Here is a 27,820-nt window from a genome sequence, read left to right on the forward strand (position 1 = left end):
ATTTTTCTCGTGTTCAGAGCTCAGTGCTTTCGGGCACCTTGAACGTGGGAAGATCAGGTTGGGGGTCAAAATCATCCAAGTTAGAACATATTTGACACCCGTTCCACCTTAGACATTATTCTTTCTTTTTGTCCCCCCCCCCCCCCAACATCTCTCATCTCTTCTCCTTTCACGAACATCTTACGTCGCTCGCCTCGATATCCCGCCAAAAAGCTTTACTATTCCATTATAAAAAGATGTCGATTAAGTATGTGGATGATCCCCACTTCCCTACTTATCATCCGCCTCGCTGTGGTTGATTCCGTTGGACCCTCTGGCATGGCGCCACTTTGATGATACAGTTTAGCCATCGAGGGTCGAAAACAAAACCATCAATACCCTCGTCATTTTCTTACGACTAAGGAGGGCCTTTTAATCTTTACCGTTTTCTAATTGGTGAAATAGTTGGGTGATGCTCCATGAGCGCGACACCTTTGTTCGTCTTCCCAATGAACAATTGATTTATACATCGCCTCCTCGTACCAGTTTCGCCTTGCAACCCCTGCCTTCGTACACTGGTAGAGATTCATTATCGCTTCAAAGCAGTACTGGACGAGTCTATCTTACGTCTCAGCGGGTAATGCACCTCTTTCCTTTCGCCCGGTTTTTTTTTTTTTTTTTGGATACAGAGTTTTGGGTTAACATGCTAGCACTCAGGTTGTATACATCCCTGCTCAGACGTCCAAAGACCTAGAATCATTCTCAGCGCCACTTCTCAACATTCACGATTCTCACGTTTCTTCCCCCTTTTTCGGTCCGAATGCATGGATCGCTTTAGTCCAGCCCGTAGCCGGGGGTGGGATTCCCCCGTCGTTGGCTGCAGTGCAGCTGAAAGTGACTTTCAAAGAAGGAGGGGCCTTTGAATTTCACAATCAATTCGAGCGCATTAAAGAACGCCTCCAGCATGCAGTTGAGATATCCCGAGAAACCGGGCGGGGGCCCCGAAATGTCGATATGACCAATGTCCACTTGGATGAACTGCCGGCTTACCCTGGTCCCCAGAGCGGCGCAAGTGCAAGTACTCACAATAGCAGCCAGAGAGATCCTCCAAGAGATGCTCAAGGTGTTCCAGAAACTGGCGCCGAACCTATGGGGCCACCTCCAGGTTATGAGGAGGTCCAGCAGCAGAGCGTTGCTAATGAACTCGAAGCAAGGCTACGTCAAGCAAACTGAAATGTGAATGTCATCGTGGCTTGAAATGCGGAATAAAGACTATTAGACATGCGCCCTCCTCACACCACACGCTTCAGCGTCCTTTTGCATCTGAGAAATTCCCAATCCCCCTGTAATGTACATTTAGCGGCACCGTGGGCAATTCTCACATTTCCTTTTACTCAGTTGTCCCCCCCCCCCCACCTTTTTTTTTTCTTCGACTATTACAAATAATGAACATGGATAGAAATGGAATAACGGTACTCTTTTGCAAGATCGAATGAATTAAGAATTCGTTAGTAGTGACTACACTGGTAAATTCCGGCGGCGGACTCGATGCCGGCCAATCACGTGTGCGATAATTGAACATTCGCCGGCGGCCGGGGTGTTCCGATTTTCCTTGGACGGCCAGAGAACAGCCAAAGCTTCGTCAAAACCGCCAAACCTCCCATCGACCTCGCTCGTTACTCCAGTCCATCCCGCCCACCCTCCCCCTCCCGTCTCATCAATTGACTACTCCAAGTCCGATTCAAGATGGGTCTCACCGATTTTTTCTCCGACGTTATCTCTTCCTGGGGCTTCCCTGAGGCCCAGGCCGAGGCTCCCGCCGAAACCGTTGAGCAGACTACCAGCCAGGAGGCCGAACCCGAGGTGAAGGCCGAGGAGACTCCTAGCGAGGAGGCCACTGAGCAGAGCGAGGAATCTGCCGAGGAGACTCCCGAGGAGACCTCTGAGGAAGAGGAGGCTGAAGAGGAAGAGGAAGAAGAGGAGGAGGAAGAGGAGGAGGAGCCTGAGGATATCAAGCCCCAGCTTGAGGAGGGTAAGCTACCTTTTTTTTTTTTTTTTGCCCCTACTAATTCCTCCCCCTTTTTTCAACTACTTTCCTACTTCTTGTGGAAACCTTTTTGGGGGGGGGGTTGAGATTGCGGATTGCGCGATTCGGCAATATCTGTCATGGTTCTGTTCTGTGCTTATATCAACAATTGGGGGGGTTTTTTTTGCCATTGAAGTGCAGAAAATTTTAGAACGTCTAAATTCAAGTTTAGATTGACGGTTGACTGACGTTTTCAAATGATAGAATGTGCCAACTCATCTCAGTGCGCCCCTTACAAGCACCACTTCGATGAGTGCGTTGAGCGTGTAACTCAGCAGCAGGAGGACCCCGACTACAAGGGTGTCAAGGAGGACTGCGTTGAGGAGTGTATGTTTCCTTCCTTCAATTGAGCCAAGCTGGAAACTTGCATCGGTTCTCCTGATCGATTTGAATGACTGACATGTCTCCAAATATAGTCTTCCACCTCTCCCACTGTGCTACCCAGTGTGCTGCTCCCAAGCTCTGGAAGGCTCTCAAATAAACGAGTCGTCCCTGACAATCATCCCCGACCACGACTTCTTCTTCCAACACGGAACTAATGTCCACACCCGTGTTACCTGTGAAATGACCTGGAATGAATTCAGGAGCAAAAAAGTGGAAGGGAACAAGATCAAAATATTGCGATGGCTGAAATGTATACAAAGAAAGACAATTTTTTTTCTCGGTTCCGACATGGAAATGGGAAGGAATCTTGAGAATCTCGCCTGGGATTGGGATACTGTACCATTTTGTTTGTCGGCTTTGCGTTAGAAAGGTGAAGGGATTGAAGGATGGGGTGGTGCTGGCTCCTTCAATGTGTATGTACAGATAGCTGGTCTCCGACTGTTTGAACTGTGCTTTTTTTTTATATCTCCTTGTGTTTTAAGATAAATACTACTTTTCTCTAGATTGCGTCATTTATTATGTTTGTGTATACCAGACAAGTAGGTAAGACAGACGAAATGAGCTGGGGATTCAATGATTTCAGCATGGATCTCATATGTACATGACTTGTATACAGATCAGTGCAACCAACATGAAGAGAGAGAGAGAGAGAGAGAGAGAGAGAGAGAAACAACAAAAGCAAGGAAAGACAAGTGGGTATATCTATAATCAATCAATCAACACTTGCGCACAACCTGCACGACCGCAAGCTGACTCTGACCATCCAAATCCAAGCCCCGATCCACATCCAACCTCCGCCGCGAGACACGCCTCCCAAACAACCCAATGCACAGGGGAAACGGGGCCGCGACACAAGCAACAACGGCAGAGAACACCAAAGCGTGGCGCATATTCTGGGGCGGATCACCCGACGCCGAGGCCTTCAAGGCATCCTGGACAAGAACAAAGACGGCGCCAAGGAACTGGCCCAGGGCCCAGCACATGGTGGTCCCGATCTCGGGGGAAAAGGGATAGGTGATTTCCACGAGGTACTCGAGGACGACGGGGAGGAGGGCGAACGAGGAAGCCCCGAGCAGGGCGCAGATGACATAGGAGGGCGCGATGCCCGCGGGGCTGGAGGGGGCGAAAACCAGGGCGATGTAGGCGATCCCGACCAAGGGGACGAGGACGCGAATGGTGCCCAGGTAGTGTTTGGAGCGGTCGATGAACGGGGAGAGAATCGCCGAGGAGAGCAGGCCGACGATGATGAGGATGCCGCCGGCGATTCCGGCCTGGGTTTCGCTGAAGCCGTAGGGGGAGAGGATCTGGGTGAGCAGGGAGGAGACGCTGTTGAAGAAGCCGACGTACACGCCGAAGGGGGTGAGGATGAGCCAGAACTCGGGCGTTTGGAGCATTTGCGTTAGGGCTGGGAGGAGCGGGGGTTTGCTGGTTAGGGAGGAGGCGCTGGCGGGGGTTGGCGGGTGGGAGGGGATGAAGAATGAGGGAATGGATGCGATAGTTGCCTTTCACCCCCTTTCTGTTTAGTTTCCTGGAAATAGAATTGTAGAAAAAGGGAAAAAAAAAAAAAGAAACCCCTACCATTACTGCGATCCACAAGACCAGGTCGGGAATCTGCGATGGCTCGCTCGCCCAGAACGAATTGATCAATTGTCCCAGCGCAGCTCCCAGTGGGTTAGCGAGAGTCGCTACGGCCGTTGCACTGGTTCGTCCCTGGTCCGAGAACCACAGGTCACTGTACCGGGTTGGAGCAGTGAGACAGAACGGCTGTGCCAGGCCGATCAGGACCTGACCGAACATGACGACTCCGAACATGCCACCTCCCTGCGCCTTGGTCCCTGCGTAACGGACCCAGTTGCCCACCAGCAGGAGAGAGGAAGTGACCATGATGGCCGGTTTGGGACCGCCTTTGTTGAGAGTGAACATCACAACACTATTCAGATTCCGGGGAGCGGATCAGCAACTGCTAGCTACTTTCGTTCCCATCCTGGATGATATGGACTATAACGAGGTATATAGAGCGGATGGGCAATGTTGGGCTCGCGGGGCGAAATGACCACAGATAGAGGAGGAAGAATACTCACGGACTAGCGACACAGAAGGCGAAGAGATAGCCTATGCTCGTCCAATTAATGGCATTCTCAGACACTCCAAAGTATTGTGATGCTGTTGTTGAGACGGCGGAGAAGGTCAACCACTACGAAACGGTGAGGGAGCCATTAGTCTGGGTTTACTTGATAGGTACTTGGAGAGAGAGAGAGAGAGATCTATGTAAACGGGAGGACCACATACGTCCCAGCTCACGATGATATTCAACAGCACCAGCTGCGCTAAACCCCAAAACCGCCGTTTGTAGACCTTGTAGACCGGTCCCGAGGGAGACAACTCGACAGGAGCAGAAGGGAGGTCAGAGTGCTTGGAGACCATGGTGACGGATGGTCTTTGGACAGTTGACGAGGAAGAATGAAGAGGGAGAAAGAAGAGGGGGTTATTGCTGGCATGATAAATACTTCCAACGATATTTTGTCTCGCTCGTGAGGAGACAGTCAAGTACTACTAGACCGGGGGCACATCCCGTCTGATTGGAAGTGTTGAATTAGTGGAGGGCATTAGGTTAAATTCATGAGCATAAGACACACTCTGTGACCCGAGGCCTGTCATGGTTACATTGATCAGATGCTTGACATGCGAGAGACTTTCTCAAGGACAAGGGCTTTTCAGTCTCCGCATTTCGCTTTGAGTATCATTTGCCATTTCCGGATTCCGAGAGCCCATTCGTAATTTGTGGAGAACTGAGGGCGAGTCCATCCAGTTACACCACAACCTTTTGTTCTCAAATATACCATACTTACTTCCCCTAGAATAGAACTGCATGTCAGATCTTTATTACCACGCGGGAATCTAGATAGGGAGGAGAAGGAATGTCATGTCGTCCAGTAAGTGTGGTATGTAAAGAAGTTGGGTAGGGGATGAGATTAAAGAAGTGGGAAGTGGGTATCGGTATCGAAGAAGAACGCTGGGTCTGGGAGCCAGATTTCAAGAGAATTCCCGAGTCAAAGACGAGTCAGATACCATGGAGGTTCTGTCCATTGTTTGAGATGTAGACTGGGTGTATTAAGACTCCAATCTCACTGGTCAACCCGGGGGGAGAGAACCTAGCGCCAATCTCGTTCTCCGCAACCATGGATATCGATCATCGTGACTTTTTTTTTTTTTTCTTCCCCTGTCAGTCTGTCAATCTGTCAGCTTTGGATCTCTGAAATAAGAAGAAAGACAGACAATATTTGTAGATAGATGTGCGGAGTAGTTATGGTGTAGTGAACGTGGATGGGGATGGGAACGAACAAAAGCTTCAAGACAGCCTTGGAAGGAAAATAAGCCACGCATAAAAACAAGGGGAGGAAAACCAAGAAAGAAAACAATGAATGATTTACTTTCTTTCTTTTCTTACCTTTAGGTTAAATTTCCCTTGATCAACCTTCATCTTGCTATTTTCCTTTGTTTTTTTTTTTTGGAGACTGGTTGCAGATCCAGGCTCTTTCTTTCTCGTGATCTCCGAATCCTCAGGCTCTCGTTTCTCTCCCTTTCTTTTCCTACTGGTTGAACTTCTTCTTCTTCTTCTTCTTCTTCTTCCTCCATCTTCTCTCCTCTCTTCTCCTTTCCTTCTACAACCTCTCTCTCTCTCTCTCTACCTTCACTCTCCTCTTCATCCTCTCGTTCGTTCCTTTTATCCAACATCCCACATTCTCTCTGCGATCCCGAGAATTTCTACCTTCCTCCCCCCTGGCGGTAGACCCCGAATCCCAAGAATGTATGTTGCCTGGTAAATCAGGTTTCTCATCGGCCTTGCATACCTGATTGCTTGATTTCTGGGCCTTCTCGTTGTTATTTTTCTTGTCCCCCCCCCTCACAATGAACGGTCTGGATCTCCGCTCTAGCCTGTCGTCTTATGGCGACCCCAGGCATTTTTCTACAACTTCGTTCGGGGTTCCCCAACCGCCTCCAACCAAGGTTCTCCTGGATGGCTACCGCAATGCTCTCGATACTCATAATGCGGGGAAATCCCAGTACAGTGCGGTATGTCTCCCGCCGCTCCTTTTTTCGCATGAATTTATAGTTCAGGAACGCAACCTAATTTCCATGTGTTTGGCTTTTGACATTTCTAGTTGAATTTGACCACACATCCGCACCATTCCGTCCCGCCGCTCAACCCCAATGACCCGGTAGCCATGTATTTACTCACGGAGACCGCCATGGGCGATAGTTTGAACTACGAAATTCTCTCGCTTGAAGAAGTTGAAGGCTTGAAAAGGGATTATCGAGTTCTATCCAGTCGGACCAATACCGCCAAACGAAAACTCGCGCTAGAACTGAAACTCCGTGATGCCGCCATGTCGCTCAGCCGACTCCACAACCACAGAAGCCCAAGAACCAGTGACGACTTTGAGGCAAGCGGCTCTCCCAATCCCAATCGGGGTCGCAGAAATGTGCTGAGCCGGAATGCTGCGGCCCTAGACAAGACGGAGGAGGAACTCGCACTGAGTAACCGAAAATGCGAAGAGTTGGCAATGGAAATCTGGAATCTCGAGCGCAAGGTGCAAGAGACCCAACGGAGATTACTTGAACACACCGCTGGGGTCCTGCAATTGACACACAAAGGTCTGAAGAAGAACCCGAAGAACGGAATCCCCCACACCCCCGAAAGTCTCTCCAGCAACAATACCATGGATGATTTTGATGATCGAAGCTTGTACAAAACGTCAGATCATCTCGAGGATCTGGGAGGCTACGGAGAGCGAGGCCCCGTATCCAACGGAATGGGCCCAGATACAATGAATCAGAATGCAGAAAGGAAACTGGAGTATTTGAGTGCTAGAATGCGCGATATGATAGTACACTCCCGCCCGGACAAGGAATACAGCCAGGTCCCCCAGCCTCCCGACAACGGCGCCCCGATCAATCCATCGGCAATGGTAGAAGCTCATCTGACATATATTGAAAACGGGCTGAGCCTGTTAGCCTCGCAGCCCCGGGGCGGCGGTGAGTCCCATGGTCGAGGCCTGGACGACGAGTCGGCGGAGCAGATCAAGGAGATGAGTGCGCAATTACTCAGCATCATGGAAAACCCCGGCCTTCCTCGCTCGCGAACTCTGCCTCAGCTTCCAGGCCCCTCGAGTGATCTCACTGAACGGCTTTCATATCTTAATACGGGGATCAGTGGCCTCCACGAGCAGATTGAAAAGCTGCTGGACCAAAAGAGCATTCTGACCACTCAAATTCAGCAGCAACGGGAGCTCAACTCCAAGTCAGATGCCGAAAGAGATGCCCATATTGCCGACTTGATCGAACAGCTAGCCCACGTTCGTAAAGAGCTCGAACTCTCCGAACGCCAAGGCCAACAATCAAGAGAGGACCTGGACCTGTCTATGCAAGAACTAGAAGATGTTCGACGGGACTTGGCAGATCACCAGACCCAGACCAGCAAGGATCTTGCTGAACCTGACAAAGACGCTCGTGCTCATGCGGAGGCTGAACTGGAACGCCTACAGAATATCATGGAAGGACTCCAGCATGAACGAGATGAGCATCACGAGACCCGTGTCCATGCAGAAGGCGAGGTTGCTCGTTTGGAGTCTGTGCTTGAGCAGTTACGCTCCGACCACAAAAGCAATACTGAGGAACTCACCACCGCACGGTCACAAGCAGAAGGCGAGGTTGCTCGCTTGGAGTCCATGCTTGAGCAGCTACAGTCCGATCACGAAAACCATACGGAGGAACTCACCACCGCACGGTCACAAGCAGAAGGCGAGGCCGCTCGTTTGGAGTCTGTGCTTGAGCAGTTACGCTCCGACCACAAAAATCATGCAGAGGAACTTACCACAGGCCGGTCACAAGCAGAGGACGAAGTCGCACGCCTACAGGCTGTAATCGGCCAGTTCCAGGACTCGGCAGGGTCCCGGGAAAGTGCCGAACGTCAGGTCGAGCAGCTGGAGGAGACCATCCATCATGTCCGTAACGATGCCGATTCTCGGGTGAAGGAAGCAAGCGACATGCGTATCCAAGCTGAGAGTGAAGTTTCCAGGCTGGAAGCCACGATCACCCAACTCCGAACTAATATGGAGTCACAACTCAAAGAAGTGGATGAAGCACGTAGCGCAGCTGAGGAGAACGCCTCTAGGCTACAGGTAGAGCTGACCCATCTTGAAGGCGAGGTCGTTAGGGTACAGACCGAGCTCACCATGGTCAAGGCTGAGCTTGATGGTGCTTACGGCACTCGTGCGCAAAGGGCCGCGGAAGCAGCGGCCAACCCGGCCCTTCAAAGGGAGTTCGACGAATTAAACACTAGAAACATCGAAATGGCTCTAGAACTGGCTGCCCTCAAGGCTGGAAAACCAGGCGGTGGAGATGCCCAGAATCGGGTCGAAACCCTGGAAAAGGAGTTACGTGAAACGGTTGATGATTACGAAGCCATGACCAAGGCCAGTATTGAGTTCGAGAAAGAGCGCGAAAGGTTCGAAAGTATCATTGACGGGATGCGTGATCGCTGCGAGTACCTCGAGACCCAGCTCAACGAAGAGCGGATCAGCTGGATGGGCCTTCACAGTAGTGCCTCGTCCATGGGCCGAGATGGCCCCTACGAGACAACGTCCACGATGGTACTCAAGAATGAGTTCAAAAAAATGATGCGGGATACCCGTGCAGAAAATATGAAGATTCTCAAGGTACGTTGATCGCTCTGGATCCCGCCATTACGAGGCAACGCTAATTCAAGACAACAGGCGGAACAAGAAGAACGCCGCAGACTCGAGACCATAATCCGGAATTTGAAAAAAGAGCACGCGAATTTGAACGGCAAATCCGGCCTCGGCCAGACCGTCACGGCTTTATGATCACGATCTCTCACCACTGCACCTTTTTTTATATTCTATTTTCTTCGCTTCTCTCTTATTCCATACTTGCTTTCTCCGTTCTGGGTTGTCTTTCGGCCACCCAATTTCGGTTCCATGTCAATCAATATCCCATTCTCCGTATATATTCAGGTTTGTTTCCTAATTCTCCCTCCTCAGTTGGGGCCAGAGACTTTCCCATCTCGCTATTCTTGTCCGGGTCTGCACATATCGATTTCGAAAATCGTGTACCATAATTTTCTTTCTTCTATCATGATTGTTTGTATCAGCGCTTGGGTGTATCTATGATGCTTTCTAGACCTGCTCTTCTTTTTTTTATTCATTTATTACCTGCCTGCCCATGTTCTTTCTGCTAGCAGTGCGTCCGCCCTCTCTTGGTTCTTTGAGAGACGACTCAATTTGGGAAAGTGCAATGGAACATCATCATGCCTGCTTAGAAAATGGCAAATATCTTCCTTAATTCATTTCACACTACTGTGCATTCATCAAGTCTCTCTGTTCAGGATCCCCCACGTTAGTCGAATCCCCAACGGTCTCTGCCTGTTTCTCAGCATGGCTGTCCCCAGAAAAGCTTGCTCGGCCGATGATGACACCATCCCATGCAACCAGCAAGAATGTCCTAATATCGAGCAAGTTCTAATGGAACGCAGTTCACTAAGTGCAAGGCCAGGATCCTTCGACACCAGTTCGAGTAATGACAGTTCATTCTTCAACGCGCTTCGAGCTACCTCTAGCAACGACCTCATCCCACCCGCTGGAAGTGCGATGCGCGATAGTCTGGACAGCAGGGTAGCAGCAAATGTCGCCATGTTCTTTTCTCTCTCCTCTGATATCACGGGTAATTTCCCTCAACCGCAAAGGAACAGAACCAGGCGAAATATGGGCCAGATGGGCAATCCCCGTACGCATTTTCTATCACACGGTTTCCCACAGTCCATTACCGGCGAGGGGATCGGAGGATCTTTGCCCACAGCACTCTCACAACCACACGTCCTTGCGGAAGACGACCAACCTCGCAAGGTGGTAAGCCTGAATGATGCGGATGACATTTCGAGGCCGCCCAAATGGCCCCAGAAGATCAAATCGCCTATGAGTCCAACGCTTCCGAGATATCCTCCTCCGATACGATCACCCACTCCTCCGGGTCTCCCGTCCTTTGGCACGCAGGAAGCTTTGTCGTATGCCTCCCAATTTCCGGTTCAGTCTTCGACCCGTCGCGGGAACAACCTACAAAATGTTCCCGCAGGCTCAAACTCCGCCTCGCGCAAACAACGCGCTCAAGAGTCGAGGCCAGTGTCATATGGGGAGTTACTACGAAGACTTTTCGGTATTCCTTCGACCAATCCTTCTGCCCCAAATAATCGACAAGTATGCCTCCCAGCCCGGGCAGAAGATGGTACTGCCGTCTTAGGACGCTTCCCTTATCGTCAGAGTGGTCACGGCACGAATGCTTCAAGAAGAATCCACGATCATCCATTCCATCGGAGAAATCTCTCTGTGGCTCAGTATGATGGGGCTGATGCAGAAGACAACTCTGGGCTTTCTAGAAAAACATACGCCATGGAACAGCAGAGCAACCAACATCCCCCGTTTGGTCCCGTTGATGTATCCAGTTCTGACGCAATACCTGGGACGTATCCCCCGGGAACGCCAGGACCGTCACCAGCAATGCCTCGTCCAACCTTAGTTCGACGCGATGCCGTGGTTAGCTCACCCACGCCTATTCTTAGAGCTGATTCTTACCACACCTGTGCTTCTGACGTACCCGAAGGGACACCCAGCCACATAACCGGACAGGAGGCAATGCATGCTGACAATACCAGCCTATCTGGATGTTTCCTTGCACCAACGCAATCCCTCACTCCGATTACTACGCCGAACCAGCCGAACAGAGTGCACAACGGGTCAGAATTTGTGTTACAGTGCTTAAAAATAGCCGACTCTATTCTTTGCTGTGGGATCAGAGACACCCCGGAAGATCCGATGTACTCCAATACGTCGTCTCACGATACCTACGTAACTGCTCATGGTTGGGTTCCAGTTCGCGCACAACCATCTCGGCCCAGTGCTGAAGCCCAAGATCAACCCCGACCTACAGAGGCATGATTTTTTTTTCCCCCTCTGCTTGGGGGAGTCTGTCTTGGTTTCTTTGGCTCCTGGTATCCTTTTGGTTATTTATACCCCCTACTTTCCGGTGGGGGGGGGGGGGTTTCACGGTTCCCCCAGCCTCGCCTCCTAGTCTTGAGGCATATTCTATCGTCAAAAAAAATACATATAACGAGACTCAGTTTGGTAATTCAAACAACCTAAAAATGTTGTCCCAAAAAGGAGAACTTTGTTCTACTAAGGAAGCACGCAAACTGGCTCCCCTGCCCTAGTTATGTATTATTATTATTATTATTAGAGTCATTTCTCCAATGAAAAACAAAAAGCAAATACTAGCAATCAGTATCATTCTATATAGTAATTTAGATATTAGAAAACAGTAATCAAAAGGTGGTCATTTCTCATTTCTGATAAGCAAAGAACCAAACAAGACAAGACACCATGCTATGGCTCCAATGCCTAAAAATCTCCGGAAAGAAGTTAAAGAAGGGAGGTATTTATCCTCTAGAATTGAAAAAAGCAAAAAAGATCAAACCAACTCATGAATGAGATAAAACTTGAACAAATGAATGTGAATGAATCAGTGGCTTAATAGCTTAATGACTTGATACCTGAAAAAAAAAAAAAAAAACAAACAACAAATCCTTTTCTCTCTCTGTGTGTGAGAGTGTGTATGTGAGCAAACTAATACAATGCAATCAATCAATCAATCAATGTTCTTTGAAAAAAAAAAAAAAAAAAAAAAAAAGGCCATTGACAACGCTCCTATAGGGCATGTGGAAGTGCAAAATATTAGCATGCTCCAGAACTAAAGGGTAAAGCAAGGTTATAGTAATATTATGCAATGATGAGATGCTGATGATGTGATAATGATAGACATGAATGGCAATATGGCTGGGATGTGAGTTGGTGGTTCATGAAGGGCGTGAAGGAGGAGGGAGGGAGCATTATCCTGAAAGTAGAATAGAAGAGGGAATAGAAGAGGGAAAAGAAGAGAAGGGAAGAATGAAATGAATAGTAAGGGGAGGGAGGTGAGAAAAAAAAAAAAAAAAAAAAAAAAAAAAAAAAAAAAAAGGAGGCCAGGAGTAGGTTATTTATAGACCTGTGAAAAATTGACATGCTTCGTTGAGATCCTCATCATCTCCGACGAAATCCCAGCCGACAATTCGAGGATCCTGGCTAGCACAGATGATTTTGCGGGCATCGAATTGGATTTTGAAAATCCTAGATGTTGGGGGTTGGGCGGGTGGGACGTTCGGTCTGGCGCGGGAATTAGCGTAGTAGTTGGCCATCAGGTTGGGGACGGCAGTGCCGTTAGGAGGTGGGCGATTAGGGAGGTGCTGGCCTTGAGGGAGGGCGGCGTTCGATGATGAAGGAGGTCCTTGTTGTGCAGCTCTGCCAGAACTCCCTTGCTGTTGCTGGGAAGTCAACCGGCTGCTTGAGGCTTGTGGGTTGCTGTTTGCAGGCGGCGACGGCGACGACGACGACGATGATGCTTGTGCGGCTTGAGCGGCTTGCTGGGAAAATGCATTGCCTCGAGAAGAGCTGGTGCGTGCGGAACTACTTAGATAGGAATTATGCGTGGCAGTGACCGCAGCATCAGCCTGTCGCAGCCTCTGGCTGACGACCCATTGGCCTTCTCTATCCTTCTTCCAGATAATAATAGACTCATCGTAGGAGCCAGAGACAATCCTTGCCCACTTGCTGCCGCCGCCTCCTGGTGGAATGTGCGCACCTATTGCCCTGATGTCTCGTGGGTGTTTCGATCCCGCGGTGTTCTGTCGGTAGCCTGCTCGTCTCATGGCTGCGGCGCTGAGATCAACCGCGTGGCCAGAGGTATGGGCGTTCAAGAATTCCCTATCTACTGCTAGTGCTTCTAGCCTTAGAGCTTCTTCCGCCCCTGGGGGATCACCAAACCCCGCTTGGACAGTTCTGACTAAATTGCCATGTCCATGTAGACAAGCCACCTCGGCACCCGAAATGTGGTCGAAGATTCGAACAGTGTCGTCGTTACTTCCACTGACAATCCGCTGGTTGTCGAACTGAACGCACGCGATGCCTTTCTCATGGCCCATAAGGGTCTTTTTACATGTACCGGTTCGAACATTCCAAATCTTGATCAGTCGGTCGCCTGAGGCGGAGACAATCTCGTCCTCGTTCATCTGGATAGCATTGACAGCCGCTGTATGTCCGTCTAGGGTCATTAGGAGAGTGAAGGGTGCAAGGGTACGGAGATGATGCTTGGCAATCTCGGCTTCCAGAACAGGGGAGGGGATCTCGCTTGTGTCGACTATATATGACGGATATGTGACCCCAGACCCCTGGTGGACGCTCGGGTAGTCCTGATCGAGTGGTGATAAATCGCGTCGGCTCCAGATTTTGATGAGTTTGTCCTTGGAGCAAGTTACGAGATACCGGTGGTCGAATCTGAGATTCAGAACAGAATCATCGTGAGCAGGAGCAATCTCGTGAATCTTTTCCCCTGTAGAAAATCTCCATACGATAACATTCTTGTCGCTGCTTCCAGATACGATGATATCTTCAGAGGGACTTGGGTCGAACTGGAGGCACAACACCGACTTCGTGTGGCCAACAAGAGGTCTGTACCACAGTCTCTTCGTCTCCAGATCCCAGACGCGGACGGTTCGATCTCGGCTTCCACTCACCAGCCACTTCCCAATAAATTGGATTGCATAGACGCACTCCCTATGAGCCTCTTCCATATGCGCCGGGTGTGGAAGTTGGAAGTTTGTGAATTTGCCCTTGGTCCAATTATCTTCTAACCGGCGACGTTGTCTGAAGAGGTGTGGCCAGTTGACCTTGACGGACCCATTTGCCATGCGAATCAGAAGAGAGGATTTCGGATGTGTTGACAAGGCTTGTGGCAAGGACTTCGGGGGACTAATCCCGGCCTGGGACTCGCGTCTTTTCCCGAGTTCCTGTGCCCGGGAGAAAAGTGCGCTTCGATCATCCGCGGCATCATTCATTACATGGTCCCCTTCTCGGTCCGCCTCTCGAGGTCTTTCTCCGTTCTCCCGCGTAGTGGAGCCATTCTCCTCTGAAGCCGTCGCCCGCGAGTCCAACCAACCGAGAGGGACGCGCTTCTTGTGTTTGGGCTCACCGATATCTGTATCTGCGTGTCTTGATCGCGATTTACGGGACTGGGGGGACGACAACGCGGATTGTTCCCGTTCGAATGCATGGATCGCATCGATATCAACCCGCCAGCCTTCCCCGATATAAAGGTCCCTCCAGAGACGAGAATCAAATATACGGCTTCGCCAAGCGCGGGATGCAAGTGACGCGGTTAAGAGGGTCTGTGGGTCGAGGTAGGAAAAGATCTCGGAGGTGATCTCGGGGGGGAGTTTAAGGACAGGGTCCATGTGTAGAAGAGGCGACAATCGGTCCACGACTGTGGCGAGGGTGGAGGTGCGCAACGTACGTAAAAGACTATACGCGAGCTCTAAAGCGAAATATCAGGAATAAATCGAGAACCTGGCGGTTAAGGGCAGCACGCGACTGGCTCTGAGGGAGCTACTCACCAGCTCGGTCCGCTTCACTATGAGCAAGAAGCCAGTCAGGAAGCGACATCACATCGTCTGGAGTACCACTCAGGAGCTCCTTATCAGGCTGACTCCGAGTATCATCCGAGTAACCCTCGTCCAGCTTGAAGGGAGTCGATAAAGAGGAGGCGGTGAGGCTGGGCGAGAAATCGGAGGCGTGGAGTTGAAGGAGACGGAGGGGGATCGAGGATTCCGAAGTCTCTTTCGCCATGAAGTCTCCGCTCGAAAACTGCTGGTTTCTCTCTCTCTGGAATAAATTCCGTTGAATGCCAATGCAAAGGATGTAGACCTGGCCTCTGCCTAAGGCGGTGCGGAGGTTCGCGAAGCCTTTCGTTCGCCTTGGGGGACGTTGTTAGTTCGACAACACGGCGAGTAAAATAAGGCAGAGAACATGTATTCGTTCGAGCGCTGGATGGTCGGACTGTATGCGAGATATAGAACATGTGAAACAATAACAAAAGCCAAGGAGGAGAAGGAGAAGTCCAATGTTATGATGAGGCGTGGAAGTTGGGCGAAGCGGTTGTAAGGAACGTCAGCGAATTACTTTTTACTACTACTCCTACTACTACCTACGTAGACTACGAGTCACCAAGTACGGAGTATGAGCTCGAACTCGGAACAGGAACAGGAACAGGAACAGATCTATATAATCTGTGCACTGGGATTTTAGAAATTTCGTTTTTTGTCCCCGATCATGGATCATTTAAGGTTCAAGCAGCGTCTCGTAGGGAATTCTTAGGGGGTGACACTGTGAAGACTGCCTGTGGTGGCTGATTAGCTTCATGGGTACCACCAATCTAGGGACAGGAGAGGGGGATAATATAACCTCTCTTGACACTCTGAAATCTGTTCGGAGCAGGGGACGGGACAGAGTTCAGGAGGAGGAACTAATTCGAATCTCAAACACTTGGTGTGTGAGAAGTGACCAGTGCAGCATCCAATATCTTGAAATCGAATGACTTCTTTTTGCACCCAGGGCGGTTACTGAGCCCCCGTTTTCAAAGTAGAAAAAGGAATAGAGTATATAGATATAGATATAGATATAGATAGAATAATTACCCCTGATCCCCAGCCCTCTCTCTCTCGACCATCTCCAAATCTGGTAACAGGACCATATCCTAAAGCGTTGCCTGGAAATTCAGGTTGGCTTCAATCTTTGTTTCTTTTACTCCTTTGGAACTTTTTCTTCTTCTCTTCTTCATAACTTATCATCATCCTCTTCATCTTCTTCTTCTTCTTCTCTTCCTTCCCTTCTTCTATCATTATCTCTTCCTCTTCTTGTTATTCTTCTTACTCCTCTCCCAAGTATACGAGCTACGGAGTACTACTTACTATCTTAATCCCAGGGTTCCCGTACGCTGGTTGCAGCGGCAAACCCCACACATCCACCCTTTTTTTTTTTTTCTTCAGTGTTCTGGATCCCTCCCAAATTATATCCATTCTTGGGAGGGAGGCTTGTTTTCCCAGCAAGGGTCGGAGAATTATCTTGGGAAATAAAATACTACATCGACTTTGAATTCCAAATTCCGTATCGAAGGAATTTCACCGTGAACCCATACCATTATTTATACATACATTCCTATGCTGGGTTGTTGAACTTGAACCGCCCGACGGGAAACAAAAAAAAAGACAGTTAAGAAAGAAAGAAAGAAAGCCAAAGAAAGAGAGGCCCAAGTCAAAACACAAAAAAAAAAAAACACGGGAAGCAACCACAGCTCGCGGTTTGACTCAGCTAGTCCACCTCAACCAACTACCTACCAGTGAACTACCACGACTATCGCCGACCGCTATCTCCACTGCCCCTTCTTAGCTGCTCGCTTGTGCCCATCCATCCCGCATCGGTCCACTGGCCTCTCGCGTTCTTCAGTGATTCCATGCTCGACAGACTTGACTCTTGGGCAACCTCCTCCGCTTGTCGCTTCCACTGCCTGGTCTCTTCTCCCCGTCCTCTTCGATCTGCTGTGCAGATTTGATCCCTCCCCCTGATTTCCCCTCCAGTTTCGATTGTCCTCCCTTTCGGGTTCTCCTTTCCCCTCCCCCCACAGGCCCCAGTCGGTGGACGTCAGGATGGCCGACACCGCTGGCCTGAACGGCGGTCCTATCGCCGAGGACAACATTATCAACCGTCGCGGCGGTGAGTCGATCTATCAGAGCTGCGTCAACCTCAAAAATCGACTCGCGCAGGTCCCGAATTTCGAGCCCTACCTGAAAGAGATGGAAGAGGAGGATAGCACGCTGGGAAATACCGATCCCGTCGCCTCCCTGTGGAATTATCTGCGGAATGGGTACCCCTTGTTGGCCATCTACAACGCCTCCTGCCCCAGCGAGATCCTCGAAATTGATACCGCGAAAGTCCCTGAGAACAGACGCCCCAAAGCCGCCACCTTCAAATTCCTCCAGGCCGCCCTGCAGGAATTAGCCTTTCCGCAGCAGGACTGTTTCCTCATCACCGACCTTTATGGCGAGAACACGATCGGCTTTACCAAGGTGATTAAGATGGTGAATCGGGTGTTGGACATCCTGGAGATGCAGGGACAGCTGATAAGACCTGACGTGACAACCGCCGCACCCGAGAAAGGCACGGTGAAACTGACGAAACGAGAACATATCCTGAAGGAATTGCTGGAGACGGAGCGCGACTACGCGCATCATCTTCAAAATCTACAAGCGCTCAAGAAGGAGTTGGAGGAGACCGGGGCTCTCACAGGTGATGCTAGCCATCAAATCTTCTTGAACTTGAACAATATCCTGGATTTCGCCCAGCGCTTTCTCATTCGTATCGAACAACACTATGCTTTGCCGGAGGAGAAACAAAACTGGGGTGAGGTTTTCATCCAGCACGAAGAAGCTTTCCGACAGTACGAGCCGTTTATTGCAAACCAGATGCGCTGCGACGCAACCTGCATGAAGGAATGGGAGAAGATCCGAGGTGCCCCGCGCTCTCTTGATCTACAACAGATGGTGGCGCAACCCGCTACCCTCAACGGTTTCTTTGTCAAACCGTTTCAGCGTCTAACAAAATACCCTCTGATGCTTTCGGTGAGTTTCCCTAGCTAACCGGAAGGAACGTTCCTGCGCGAGCTTTCTAGTTGACTGACTATCCTGGGGTAGGAACTCCGCAAACAAATTGAAGACCCGGACCTTCAAGCCGACCTCACTCGCGCCATCGATGTCATTCAGTCTGTTCTAGACTCTGCGAATAATGCAATCGATAAGGAACACCTTGCAACGGCATTTAGAGAGCTTGATGAACGCGTCGATGACTGGAAAGCCTTGAGGATCGACACCTTTGGTGAACTGCTTCGTTTCGGCACATTTACAGTTATTAAGGGCGATAATGGCAAGGATTCAGAAAGAGAGGTTCGTACCCCCTTTTTTTTTTTTTTTTTTTTTTTTTTTTTTTTTTCCCTCATCCCATTATTGTGAAGATTTTTTTGGGCCCTGCGAATCTCATTCATCCCGCACCGGATCTGGCAAAGGCGGTTCGGTTCTTACATGAGCTGTTCCACTGCTCAGAATGCCCTAGCAGAAGCCCTCCTTGGTTTGGAAAGTTTACATGTTCCTCTCGCCCCAAATCCTGGATGGTTTGCTCCCAGACGCTCCTAGTCAACCAGGAGTCCTTGCCAATTCTTTTTGGGCGCACCCCACCCCGCATCCCTCACTTGGAGTTTTGAGTGCAAATGATGCTGCTCCCCACTTGATTCCTATCCCCGAGGCAGCTTGGATCAGTCCAAAGTCGCAGGTGCAATAATGTGCCCTGACATTCTACGCTCCAAGTCCTGTTCTGTTGCCTTACTTTCCCAGCCTTTTCTGATGAAGTGATATTGCTAAATGGAAAGCGGAATATGAGTCAAAACATGCTGCTAACTTGGGATTTTCCCCTTTCGTGAATCTAGTACCACATTTATCTATTCGAACGAATTCTCCTGTGTTGCAAGGACATCAATCCAAACAAACAGAAAACAAAATTGATCGTGGGCAGCAAAGATAAACCAACCACTACTTCAAGGGGTAAAGCCAAGCTCCAGCTCAAAGGTCGCATCTATATGGCAAATGTGACGGATATCGTTTGGTTGCAGAAACCAGGTATGAACAAACAAATCCATGGTCGTGCTGGTGCGCTATTTCTAACTACTATTATCAAAGGTTCTTACCGCATCCAAATCATCTGGAAAGGGGATCCTGGAGTGGTAGACAACTTTGTTATCCGTTATCAAAATGAGGACATCATGCGCAAATGGTACAAGGACATCAACAACCAGCGGGAGATTCAGGCCGAGCAACGCAGCGCTCGGAATACTGGCACATCTGAAACCGAATTTACATACATGAGGTCGATGACCAACATTCCCAACCCGTACCAGCAGGAGTATGATGCCGAAGAGCAAGCTACCAAGGAAGCTGGTTTCTTCTCGGAGTTTCCAATGAGTCGAAATGCATCGAGCACGAGTCTTCGCACCCGCTCTGCGACAGGAGGAAGCGGTAGTTCTGGCCCCCCTCTATCATCTGGCCGACCTCCTCGCTTTCCTGGAATGCCCGACCCAAGTCTATCAGTGCATACCCAGTTCCCCAATCAGTTCCCCGGTGGGAGCATGTCACCCGCAGAGAGAAATGCAAACTCTTATTTTTCCCCCGTCGCCGAAACGCCCTCAACCCGCTCCAGTTCTCAATCAGCTGCCTATTCTTATAATAATCGCCAACTCACCCCATCCACCACATGGAGTGAGGACAGTAATAGATATACGGCTCCTGCATTGTCTCGCGCAACATCAAGGGATGGCCCCGGTTCAAATCCTTATTTCAACGGCGCACCCAATGGGCGAGGTGCCCAGCGCCCTTCTTTGCCTCCCTTGTCTGCTCATGGCCAAACGAATGGCACCGCGCAGAGGATGCGCTCCGCAAGTAGCCCTGACATCCATCATCATAACCCTGAATCTCGTCGGTATATGGGTGCACACACTATGCAGACTATCGATAACGTGCCGGTCCCCCCCATTCCTACCCACATGGCCAACATGAAAGCACCAGTCAACCGCAGCCAGAACAATTCTCCTACCAACAACAACCTCCCAATCCGCTCAGGGAACCACATTCCCAACTCGCAACTGCACCATGAACCGCGGCAAATGCCTTCCACTCACTTCAATGAGCCTCAGTATTCCGAAGGCCGACCAAACGGATCAGCTCCAGACCAACCAACTTCGCCATTAAGCCATGAACCCGATGAGGAACCTGTCATGCCTACCCAACTCAAGGCCAAGGTGAACTTCGATGAGAACTACGTAACGCTGGTTATTTCCAGCAATATCATGTTCCGATCGCTAACTGACCGGGTTGATGCTAAACTTGCTCGATTTACCAACCGCTCAATTGGTAGCAAATCAGTCCGGTTGCGTTACCGCGATGAGGATGGAGACTTTGTGACCATTGATAGCGACGAGGCTGTTCAGCTGGCGTTCATGGAGTGGCGAGAGCAGCACCGGGAGATGCTCTCGCGAGGTCAAGTGGGTGAAATTCAACTTTACTGTCAAGCAGTTGAGAATTAGATTGTCACCTTGGTCCGATAATCCCTATCTTCCTTCCTTCCTTCCTTCCTTCCCCTTCTCCTCAATCTTTGATGCATGTTCTCTCCCGAAAGTATTTCAATGAGCTGGACAAGATAAAAAGAGACAGGCTTAGTCACCGTGGTCTCCTGGTTTATACTTGCACTCATTTCCAACTGGATTGGCTTGAGACTGGCCTAGAGCCGTGTATTTGATTCTCAGAACTCGGGAGAGAAAGAAAGGGAGGGGTGCTTTGTGGTTTTGCTGACTGCATTTTACACAAGGAGTGATTTGACTTGAAATTTCCCTTGCTTACCATTCCCCCCCCCCCTCTCTCTCTTTTATCTGCCTCAAGGAGATATGCTTATGATGATGTTGGTTTTTGTTTCATTCCCCCACCTCCCCGTCGTTTGTTTCCCGCCATCTTCCATGTCCACGGACCATGACTGCATGATGTATGTATACCGCTGCTCGTTTTCCAGCAGGCCTTTATTTTTTTTTTTATTTTTTTTCCTTTTCCCAGGTAACGCGATGTATAGTGTTCTTGCATTGTTAGGACTGGTTCTTGTTGTTGTCCTTGGATGATCCTGCTTCTCAATGCCTAATGTCTGACCCCACAATAGCATTCCATGTCAGGCCCGAAGTCATTGCGATTATGATTGCCATTCCTTTTTTTTCCTTTTCCTCCCCCCTTCTCTCTCTCTCTCTCTCTCTCTCTTTTTATTTACGGAATTAGACCTTGCGTGCTGCATATGATGAGGTTCTCAACTTAGTTAATAGAAAAGTTTTCACCAAGCTATACGTTAGAACTGACCGTTTCCATGGAACCTGCCCGGTTTGTGCCTTAGGGGCGGTGGATCGTCGGTGGATAAATTTTCCGGTATGTTTCAGTACTTACCATTTCCAATCTTGAGCGCTGGACAAGGCTGAGAGAGAGAGAGAGAGAGAGAGAGAATTGATGTGACAGAGGGTTGAACAGGAAAGAAGCAAATATGGACCCGGCTTCGCTCTGGGATCCTAAAAATACTGCTCTCTAGACCTCAGCCCACGGCCTGGAACAGCTCGGGATGTCACGACTGGGAGGGTCGATGTCCCGAACTCGGGTCCTATCCGAAGGAACCCAGGGAAAAGCAGTGTGGATCGATGGGGATTGGGAGAAATAATAGTTATCGGCTAGCAACTTAGCAATGCCTAACGAGTCAACGATGGGAAGGTATTATTCTTGTCACACGAAAGGAGACGAATTGCGGTCCGGTCTGGGACGATCAGAAGGAATAATAATGCGGCATTTTTGAGGATTTGCACCATCAGATCGAGAAAGGAAGTAAGTAGGCAGTGCGCGATTACTTGGATATTATTTGTTATTATGATCTCCGATGACGACGTACGTACCTAATCTGTAGTGAAACGAGTAAGTGGTAATTTATTCAGGCTGTTGTTATGGGGGAGAGAGAGAGAGAGAGAGAAAGAACGGATGATGTGGCGGCCATGGAAAGGACTCATTGAAACCCATCAGGTACGTATTGATATATATATATATATATATATGGATATCTCCCTCCCTCCCTCCCTCTCTCTTTCAAGTTTTGTCGTTTCTCCATATCCATTTCTCATCTTTTTATCTTCATCTTCCTCTCCTAAGCCTTTACTTACCCTTCTATATCTCCATACTAAATCCTCCATTCCCCTCGTCCGTACCCCGCACTGAATTCTGCATCATGTCCTTCTCCGGCCGTCGGGTTAGTATCCTGCGTCCCTCCAATCGTCGCTTTTCCCTGGTCAAGGATCTGTCAGAAAACGGTGCGTTTCTTTTCTTCTCCCGCTTCTTGCTGGCGAAATTAACGAGACGACGACTGTAGAACTCCGATCCGAAACTCACCGTCAATTCCGATCCGCCCACGAAGGTCATCGCCCCCATGCTGGCCTCGACGCTTCTCGTGCCTCTACCGGTGTGGTATGGTGTACAGAACGTGCTTCCGAGCATGGATACGCCGAGAATCCCTCGGAATGGGCCAATCTTGGCCAGGGTGCCCCCGAAGCAGACGACGAGATCGAGGGCAGCTTCCCCCGCCCGGAATCTATCCCTATCAGCTCGGCCGCCCGTGAGTACGGCCCGACCGCCGGTATCAAGCCTCTCCGTGCCGCTGTCGCTCGTCTGTATAATGAACACTATCGTCAGGGCAAGGAAAGCCAGTATACCTGGGAGAATGTCTGCATTGTTCCCGGTGGTCGTGCGGGGTTGATCCGAATTGCCGCTATTCTGGGCAATTCCTACCTTTCCTTCCCAATTCCGGATTACTCGGCGTACTCGGAGATGTTGAGTTTGTTCAAGAACGTGCGTTTGTTCTTCGTACGGGACCATCGAACTTTGCTAATCCGGACTACAGATTGCTCCTATCCCTATCCCGCTCGCTCAAGACGACCATTACCATATCCATCCCGACAAGATCGCCGAGGAAATCGCCCGTGGAACCCAGGTCATTCTGACTTCCAACCCTCGTAACCCGACCGGACACTTTGTCTCCAACGATGAGCTTGCCCAGATTCAGGACATCTGCAGAGACCGTGCTACCCTCATCCTCGATGAGTTCTACGGTGGATACAACTACACCACCGATTGCGACGGTTCCACCATCAGCGGTGCTGCCAACGTGATCGACGTCAACCAGGATGGTATGTTTCTGTGATCCACAAGCAATCCCAATGTTTACGCCCTAACCCTGGTGCATCTAGACGTTCTCCTTATCGACGGTCTCACCAAGCGCTTCCGTCTCCCCGGCTGGCGTATTGCTTGGGTTGTTGGCCCCAAGGAATTCATCAACGCCCTAGGCTCCGCCGGCTCCTACCTCGACGGTGGCGCCAACGCCCCCTTCCAAGAAGCCGCGATTTCCATGCTCGAGCCAAACCTCGTCCGCACTGAAATGAAAGCTCTGCAATTGCACTTTCGCGAAAAGCGTGACTTCGTCCTGAAGCGTCTGCACGAGATTGGCTTCCGCGTCCAGGACATTCCCCAGGCCACCTTCTACATTTGGCTGGACTTGACCTCTCTCGACCCTCCTCTCCCACGCGAGGCTAACATTTCCGATGGTCTGAACTTCTTCAATGCTCTCCTGAGCGAAAAGGTCATTGTTGTCCCCGGTATTTTCTTCGATTTGAACCCCGCCAAGAGACGTGACCTGTTTGATAGTCCTTGCCATCACTTTGTACGTTTGAGTTACGGGCCCAAGATGGATGTGCTAAAGAGGGGTCTGGACGGTATTGAGCGGGTTATCCGTCGCGCGCGCGGGGAGCATTATGAGTCGAAGTGGGAGGATGAGGTCGCTGTTCAGGATGACTAGATTTGGAGACAGGAGCACGACTTCGTAGGATGATACCTTATTATTTATTATTATTTCCCCCCCCCCCTTTAAAATTCATTACATTGAATTAAATCTGACTTTGAAGAGAACGACTGGAATACTCCGTATAAGGGCGAGAAAAGTAAGGGATGATCTATATCGGTCACGTGATAGCACTCCTTATTATCCCAGCTTTCTTAGGATTCAGTCTCGATCAGAAGCCTAAACTCCAGAACATCCCAATAGCCCGGCTTAACAAGAGAAGAAGAAAAAAACAAAAACTAAAGAAAAGCGCACCATGCTGCGCTCACTTCACGCCCCTCACCTTATACTCCGCCTTAAATCCGGATCGTGAATACGAAAGAAGCAAGAAAATGCCCCCCAGCCTGACGCGCCTCCTCAACCTCTTCCACTACAGCGTCTTCATCGTCCTCTCCGTCGCCCTCGCCTGCCTGATCGTTCTCACGCCTGCAGACGCGATCTACCAATGCTACATCACCCAACGGCTCACAAACATCTTTATCATCACGGGCGCATACGTCGTGACCTTCCTCTTGGCGGTGTTGATCTACGCGACCCGTATCTATACGAATCGAAGCGTGCTTGCGGGGATACCGAAGGCCTGGATACCGATTGAGAAAGACGATGTCGGGAAATCAGTCCGAAGACTTGTGAAAGAGGGTTTAGGGAGAAGTGCGTTGATAGCGTTCCAGGCGAGACCGCGGGATGTTTCTTCTCTTGCTGCTCCTGCTGCTGCTGCTTCTCCTGGTACGAGGTATACGGAAGACGAGGAAGGATATACTCCGGGGATGAAAGGAGAATGGCACGGCCAGGCAGGCGATGAACGAGACAACGCAATTCCGGGTATCGACCCGGGAAACCCGCCTTGGGGACATGTGGAGCATCCTGGGTGGTCGTCGCCTTGTTGTGTGGATTTGCCGAATTTACCGTATCGGACTGTTATCCATGAGTTGCCGAATCTGATTGAGGCCAAGGCTGTGTCGCTTGCGCCGCGGCGTCCGGTCCTTCCGGGGCAATTTGCCCGTCGCCGTCAACAGGGGGATTACCGGCCTTACGCTGATGAACGGGAAGAAGAAGAAGAAGAAGAAGAAGAAGAAACGATTCCTGATACCCGGGTTGTGGAAATCCTCCGCCGTCCTGGCTCAATGACATTAAGAGAATACATGTTCCACCTGAGCAGCTTGGGTGTTGTCGATCCACCTGAGATCGCCGGGGAGTTTCTGGCACTGTACGAGCACGCGCGGTTCTCTGACCGAGAGCTTTACCAGGCAGAGTTTCGACAGCTAATGCATGTGTTTGCGGAAATGCTGCGGGGGATGCGGTTGTTTGAGGATTCCCATCTGCGTGTGCTCGGGGATGTGACCGGAACGGATGAATACACGGAGTCGGTGATTGGGCCGTCGGATGAGGAGGGCGAGACGGATTCGTCTGGGTATGTGGACACCGGATTTTATGCAGGCCGAGAGGGGGAGGAGGAAACAGGGAGAGGGAGAGAGAGTGGTCCTTCTCAAAGTCCTGTTGATGCTCATAGTTCGAGTTCTTCTGTGATTGTGAAGGGGTCCACACCTGCTTCTGGTGCAGGTCTTTCTGGGGCATTGAGGCCGGGGAATTGGGCCCGGGAGCCCCCAAGGACCCCGTCACTGCAGTCACTGCGCCCGGTACGGTCGAATGGATCGAGGAGTTCGGCGGGGAGTGTGATTCGGGTTAGTGGAGGCGAGGGGGGTCGGAATTACCGTACGTGATCGATCGATAGATATCCTACAACGCGATGAAGGATAAATTCCTATATACTCTTTATACTCTAGATTCGAATTCGAATTCGAATTGAGCAAGAATGAACCATCGGAAAGTTCCGCCCTTGGCTTGGCATGGCATTGATTGATAAGATTGATTTTGATTTCTTCCCGTCTCTCTTTTTCTTTTTCTTTTTTTCTCTCTCTCTCTCTACAATTTACATGTGTGTCGGATGTCGCTTTAATAATCTCTCTCAGTCAATTGCACAGACAGACCTACTAGTGTAATTTTCAAAAGAGAAAAATGCAATCCCTGCTTCGCCGCGGAGCCTCCTTCTTTACCCCCTCTCCCACCCCGCCCCCCCCCCCGAAGAAACGCTCTCAACCAACAAGCCCCGAAGACTTCCAGAAAGCCTCGTCGGCGGAAAGCCTCTTCGCAAAGACTTCCCCGACCACGGACGGGGACGAATGCCTGCACGACTGCGCAACGTGTTCCACTCGGTACCCGGCGCGGTTTGACGTGGACCAGGAGGACACACTGTACGGGAACGTGGACGGATGGGCGACGCATCTGCTCGTGGCGACGGGGAAGGCGGATTGGGTTAGAGACGTGGCGGACGAAGAGGGAAGTGTGATGGAGGCTGTTGCGAGGGGTGGAGTTGTTGCTGGGAATGGGGTGAGTTGGTCTCTCTCTCTCTCTCTCTCTCTTATCAAGGAATGGATGGAACTCATGCGTGAGAGAGATATCTCGGGTTAGAAAATGAAACTCTCTGCGTCGAATATGCCCGTTCCCGACGAATACCACCAGCACGAGAAAGGCCAGCGACAGCATCAACCGACGACCGTGATGCTGCTACCGGGCTTTACGCTCATCGACCATGTCACTCCGGCGCTGGTGCCGGATTTGATTCGGGATTTTGTGGACCAGGCGCCGACGACGACGACGCCGTTGTTGCGCTGGTCTTTGTCAGATACAGCCGCAGCAGCAGCAGCAGCAGCATCACGGACTCCGCTCCGGTCGCGCCCGTGCCCCCATGCCGCTGTGATCTTGCTCTGCTCGCAGGGCACGCGCGACGCACGGTGCGGCCAGTCGGCGCCGCTGCTGCGTCGAGAGTTCGAGCGCCATCTGCGCCCGCTCGGATTGCATCGGGATCTGGACGACGACCGGCCCGGTGGCGTGGGGATCTACTTTATCAGCCACGTCGGCGGGCACAAGTACGCCGCGAATGTGATTGTATATCGGCGGCGCGACTTTGGCTGGCATCGTGGCCAGCGAGCCGCGGGGGGGACGGATGAGGCGGACGACGAGGGTGCGGCACAGGGGATCTGGCTTGCACGGGTGAGACCCGAGGATTGCGAGAATATCGTCCGGTATACGGTGTTACAGGGGAAGGTTGTGAAACCGGGGCAGCAGTTGCGAGGGGGGTTTGATCGGGAGACGGGGTTGATTAGTTGGTAGTAGTTGTCTACTATCCATTTTTGAATGTGTCATATATAGATTTATCTCCAGGAGGTTATATTCTTTAAAAGGACAGTTCTTCGTTCAGGCCCACCGGGCACCATCTGGGGTAGGATATTGGATACCAGTGACCCCGAGGACGTTGGTGGGTATGTTGAGAACATCCCCACCAGGGGCCCCATCAAGCAAGATTATTGAACGAGGGAGCTGGTTCTAAGGTAGGTATACCAAGTGACTGGCTAGCGATTAACTTCAGCCCCAAGTAAATGATGCGGAAATAGTATTTTCTTCTCCCTACTAGCGGCCACTAATGACTAGGAGATTTGTAGACAACCTCAACGCTCCGTATGACAAGACAGCCCAAAAATGCGGGGGGGGATTCAGTATACGCTCTCTTAACCGAGGCACCAGCGCATCTGAAATGAATCGCAGCTGAACTGCCATCATGGCGGATGGATGTACTCCGCTCTCTATGAGTCTGTACTCTTTCACTCGAAGATATTTATAGATGACGGGAGGACCCCCCTCGATTTCCCCCTTAGGAAGGTCAAGTAGAGATGTCCATCAGCACTAATAGAGAAAAAGCACGCCAAATTCCAGCGTTCGAAGTCAAGAAGACGAATGGAGATGTAATTACAATTACCAGGGAGAGAATATTACTAGTTCTAGGGACTAGTAGATAATTAAACTTGCACATGAATCA

At 50.5% G+C, this 27,820-nt stretch overlaps 9 protein-coding genes across 9 annotated transcripts; 7 read left to right on the forward strand and 2 right to left on the reverse strand.

Moving 5' to 3' along the window:
* Nucleotides 1–236: 236 nt before the first annotated feature.
* On the forward strand, nucleotides 237–1,212 carry P175DRAFT_0535184 (uncharacterized protein; the record flags this gene model as incomplete). The annotated part of the gene is made up of 3 exons (XM_040900200.1): nucleotides 237–247; nucleotides 445–616; nucleotides 697–1,212. The coding sequence occupies 3 exons, from the start codon at nucleotides 237–239 to the stop codon at nucleotides 1,210–1,212; spliced, it is 699 nt and encodes a 232-aa protein (XP_040749662.1).
* A 513-nt stretch (nucleotides 1,213–1,725) lies between these two features.
* On the forward strand, nucleotides 1,726–2,546 carry P175DRAFT_0535185 (cytochrome b-c1 complex subunit 6 family protein; the record flags this gene model as incomplete). Its single annotated transcript, XM_040900201.1, has 3 exons — nucleotides 1,726–2,011; nucleotides 2,270–2,392; nucleotides 2,482–2,546. 3 exons carry the CDS (start codon nucleotides 1,726–1,728, stop codon nucleotides 2,544–2,546), a joined length of 474 nt encoding a protein of 157 aa, XP_040749663.1.
* A 611-nt stretch (nucleotides 2,547–3,157) lies between these two features.
* On the reverse strand, nucleotides 3,158–4,873 carry P175DRAFT_0511703 (putative cell surface receptor/MFS transporter (FLVCR); the record flags this gene model as incomplete). The annotated part of the gene is made up of 5 exons (XM_040898608.1): nucleotides 3,158–3,183; nucleotides 3,204–3,951; nucleotides 4,028–4,379; nucleotides 4,531–4,643; nucleotides 4,739–4,873. The coding sequence occupies 5 exons, from the start codon at nucleotides 4,871–4,873 to the stop codon at nucleotides 3,158–3,160; spliced, it is 1,374 nt and encodes a 457-aa protein (XP_040749664.1).
* Nucleotides 4,874–6,358: 1,485 nt separating this feature from the next.
* On the forward strand, nucleotides 6,359–9,774 carry P175DRAFT_0551961 (involucrin repeat protein; the record flags this gene model as incomplete). The annotated part of the gene is made up of 4 exons (XM_040900449.1): nucleotides 6,359–6,523; nucleotides 6,613–6,922; nucleotides 6,962–9,168; nucleotides 9,226–9,774. 4 exons carry the CDS (start codon nucleotides 6,359–6,361, stop codon nucleotides 9,334–9,336), a joined length of 2,793 nt encoding a protein of 930 aa, XP_040749665.1. The 3' UTR covers nucleotides 9,337–9,774.
* Nucleotides 9,775–9,906: 132 nt separating this feature from the next.
* On the forward strand, nucleotides 9,907–11,460 carry P175DRAFT_0535188 (uncharacterized protein; the record flags this gene model as incomplete). The annotated part of the gene is made up of 1 exon (XM_040900202.1): nucleotides 9,907–11,460. One exon carries the CDS (start codon nucleotides 9,907–9,909, stop codon nucleotides 11,458–11,460), a length of 1,554 nt encoding a protein of 517 aa, XP_040749666.1.
* A 1,094-nt stretch (nucleotides 11,461–12,554) lies between these two features.
* P175DRAFT_0495665 (F-box and WD domain protein) lies at nucleotides 12,555–15,234 on the reverse strand (the record flags this gene model as incomplete). The annotated part of the gene is made up of 2 exons (XM_040896088.1): nucleotides 12,555–14,923; nucleotides 15,003–15,234. The coding sequence occupies 2 exons, from the start codon at nucleotides 15,232–15,234 to the stop codon at nucleotides 12,555–12,557; spliced, it is 2,601 nt and encodes an 866-aa protein (XP_040749667.1).
* A 1,856-nt stretch (nucleotides 15,235–17,090) lies between these two features.
* On the forward strand, nucleotides 17,091–20,569 carry P175DRAFT_0535190 (Rho family guanine nucleotide exchange factor CDC24; the record flags this gene model as incomplete). The annotated part of the gene is made up of 5 exons (XM_040900203.1): nucleotides 17,091–18,062; nucleotides 18,135–18,383; nucleotides 18,550–18,765; nucleotides 18,920–19,109; nucleotides 19,170–20,569. The coding sequence occupies 5 exons, from the start codon at nucleotides 17,091–17,093 to the stop codon at nucleotides 20,567–20,569; spliced, it is 3,027 nt and encodes a 1,008-aa protein (XP_040749668.1).
* A 1,715-nt stretch (nucleotides 20,570–22,284) lies between these two features.
* On the forward strand, nucleotides 22,285–23,904 carry P175DRAFT_0443887 (pyridoxal phosphate-dependent aminotransferase; the record flags this gene model as incomplete). Its single annotated transcript, XM_040894202.1, has 4 exons — nucleotides 22,285–22,366; nucleotides 22,426–22,901; nucleotides 22,954–23,239; nucleotides 23,300–23,904. 4 exons carry the CDS (start codon nucleotides 22,285–22,287, stop codon nucleotides 23,902–23,904), a joined length of 1,449 nt encoding a protein of 482 aa, XP_040749669.1.
* Nucleotides 23,905–24,278: 374 nt separating this feature from the next.
* Nucleotides 24,279–27,117, forward strand: P175DRAFT_0511708 (sucrase/ferredoxin-like domain-containing protein; the record flags this gene model as incomplete). Its single annotated transcript, XM_040898609.1, has 4 exons — nucleotides 24,279–25,269; nucleotides 25,408–25,628; nucleotides 25,957–26,334; nucleotides 26,416–27,117. The coding sequence occupies 4 exons, from the start codon at nucleotides 24,279–24,281 to the stop codon at nucleotides 27,115–27,117; spliced, it is 2,292 nt and encodes a 763-aa protein (XP_040749670.1).
* Nucleotides 27,118–27,820: the final 703 nt, after the last annotated feature.

The sequence above is a fragment of the Aspergillus ochraceoroseus genome, assembly GCF_002846915.1.
Source record: "Aspergillus ochraceoroseus IBT 24754 chromosome Unknown P175scaffold_8, whole genome shotgun sequence".
Classification (NCBI taxonomy): domain Eukaryota; kingdom Fungi; phylum Ascomycota; class Eurotiomycetes; order Eurotiales; family Aspergillaceae; genus Aspergillus; species Aspergillus ochraceoroseus.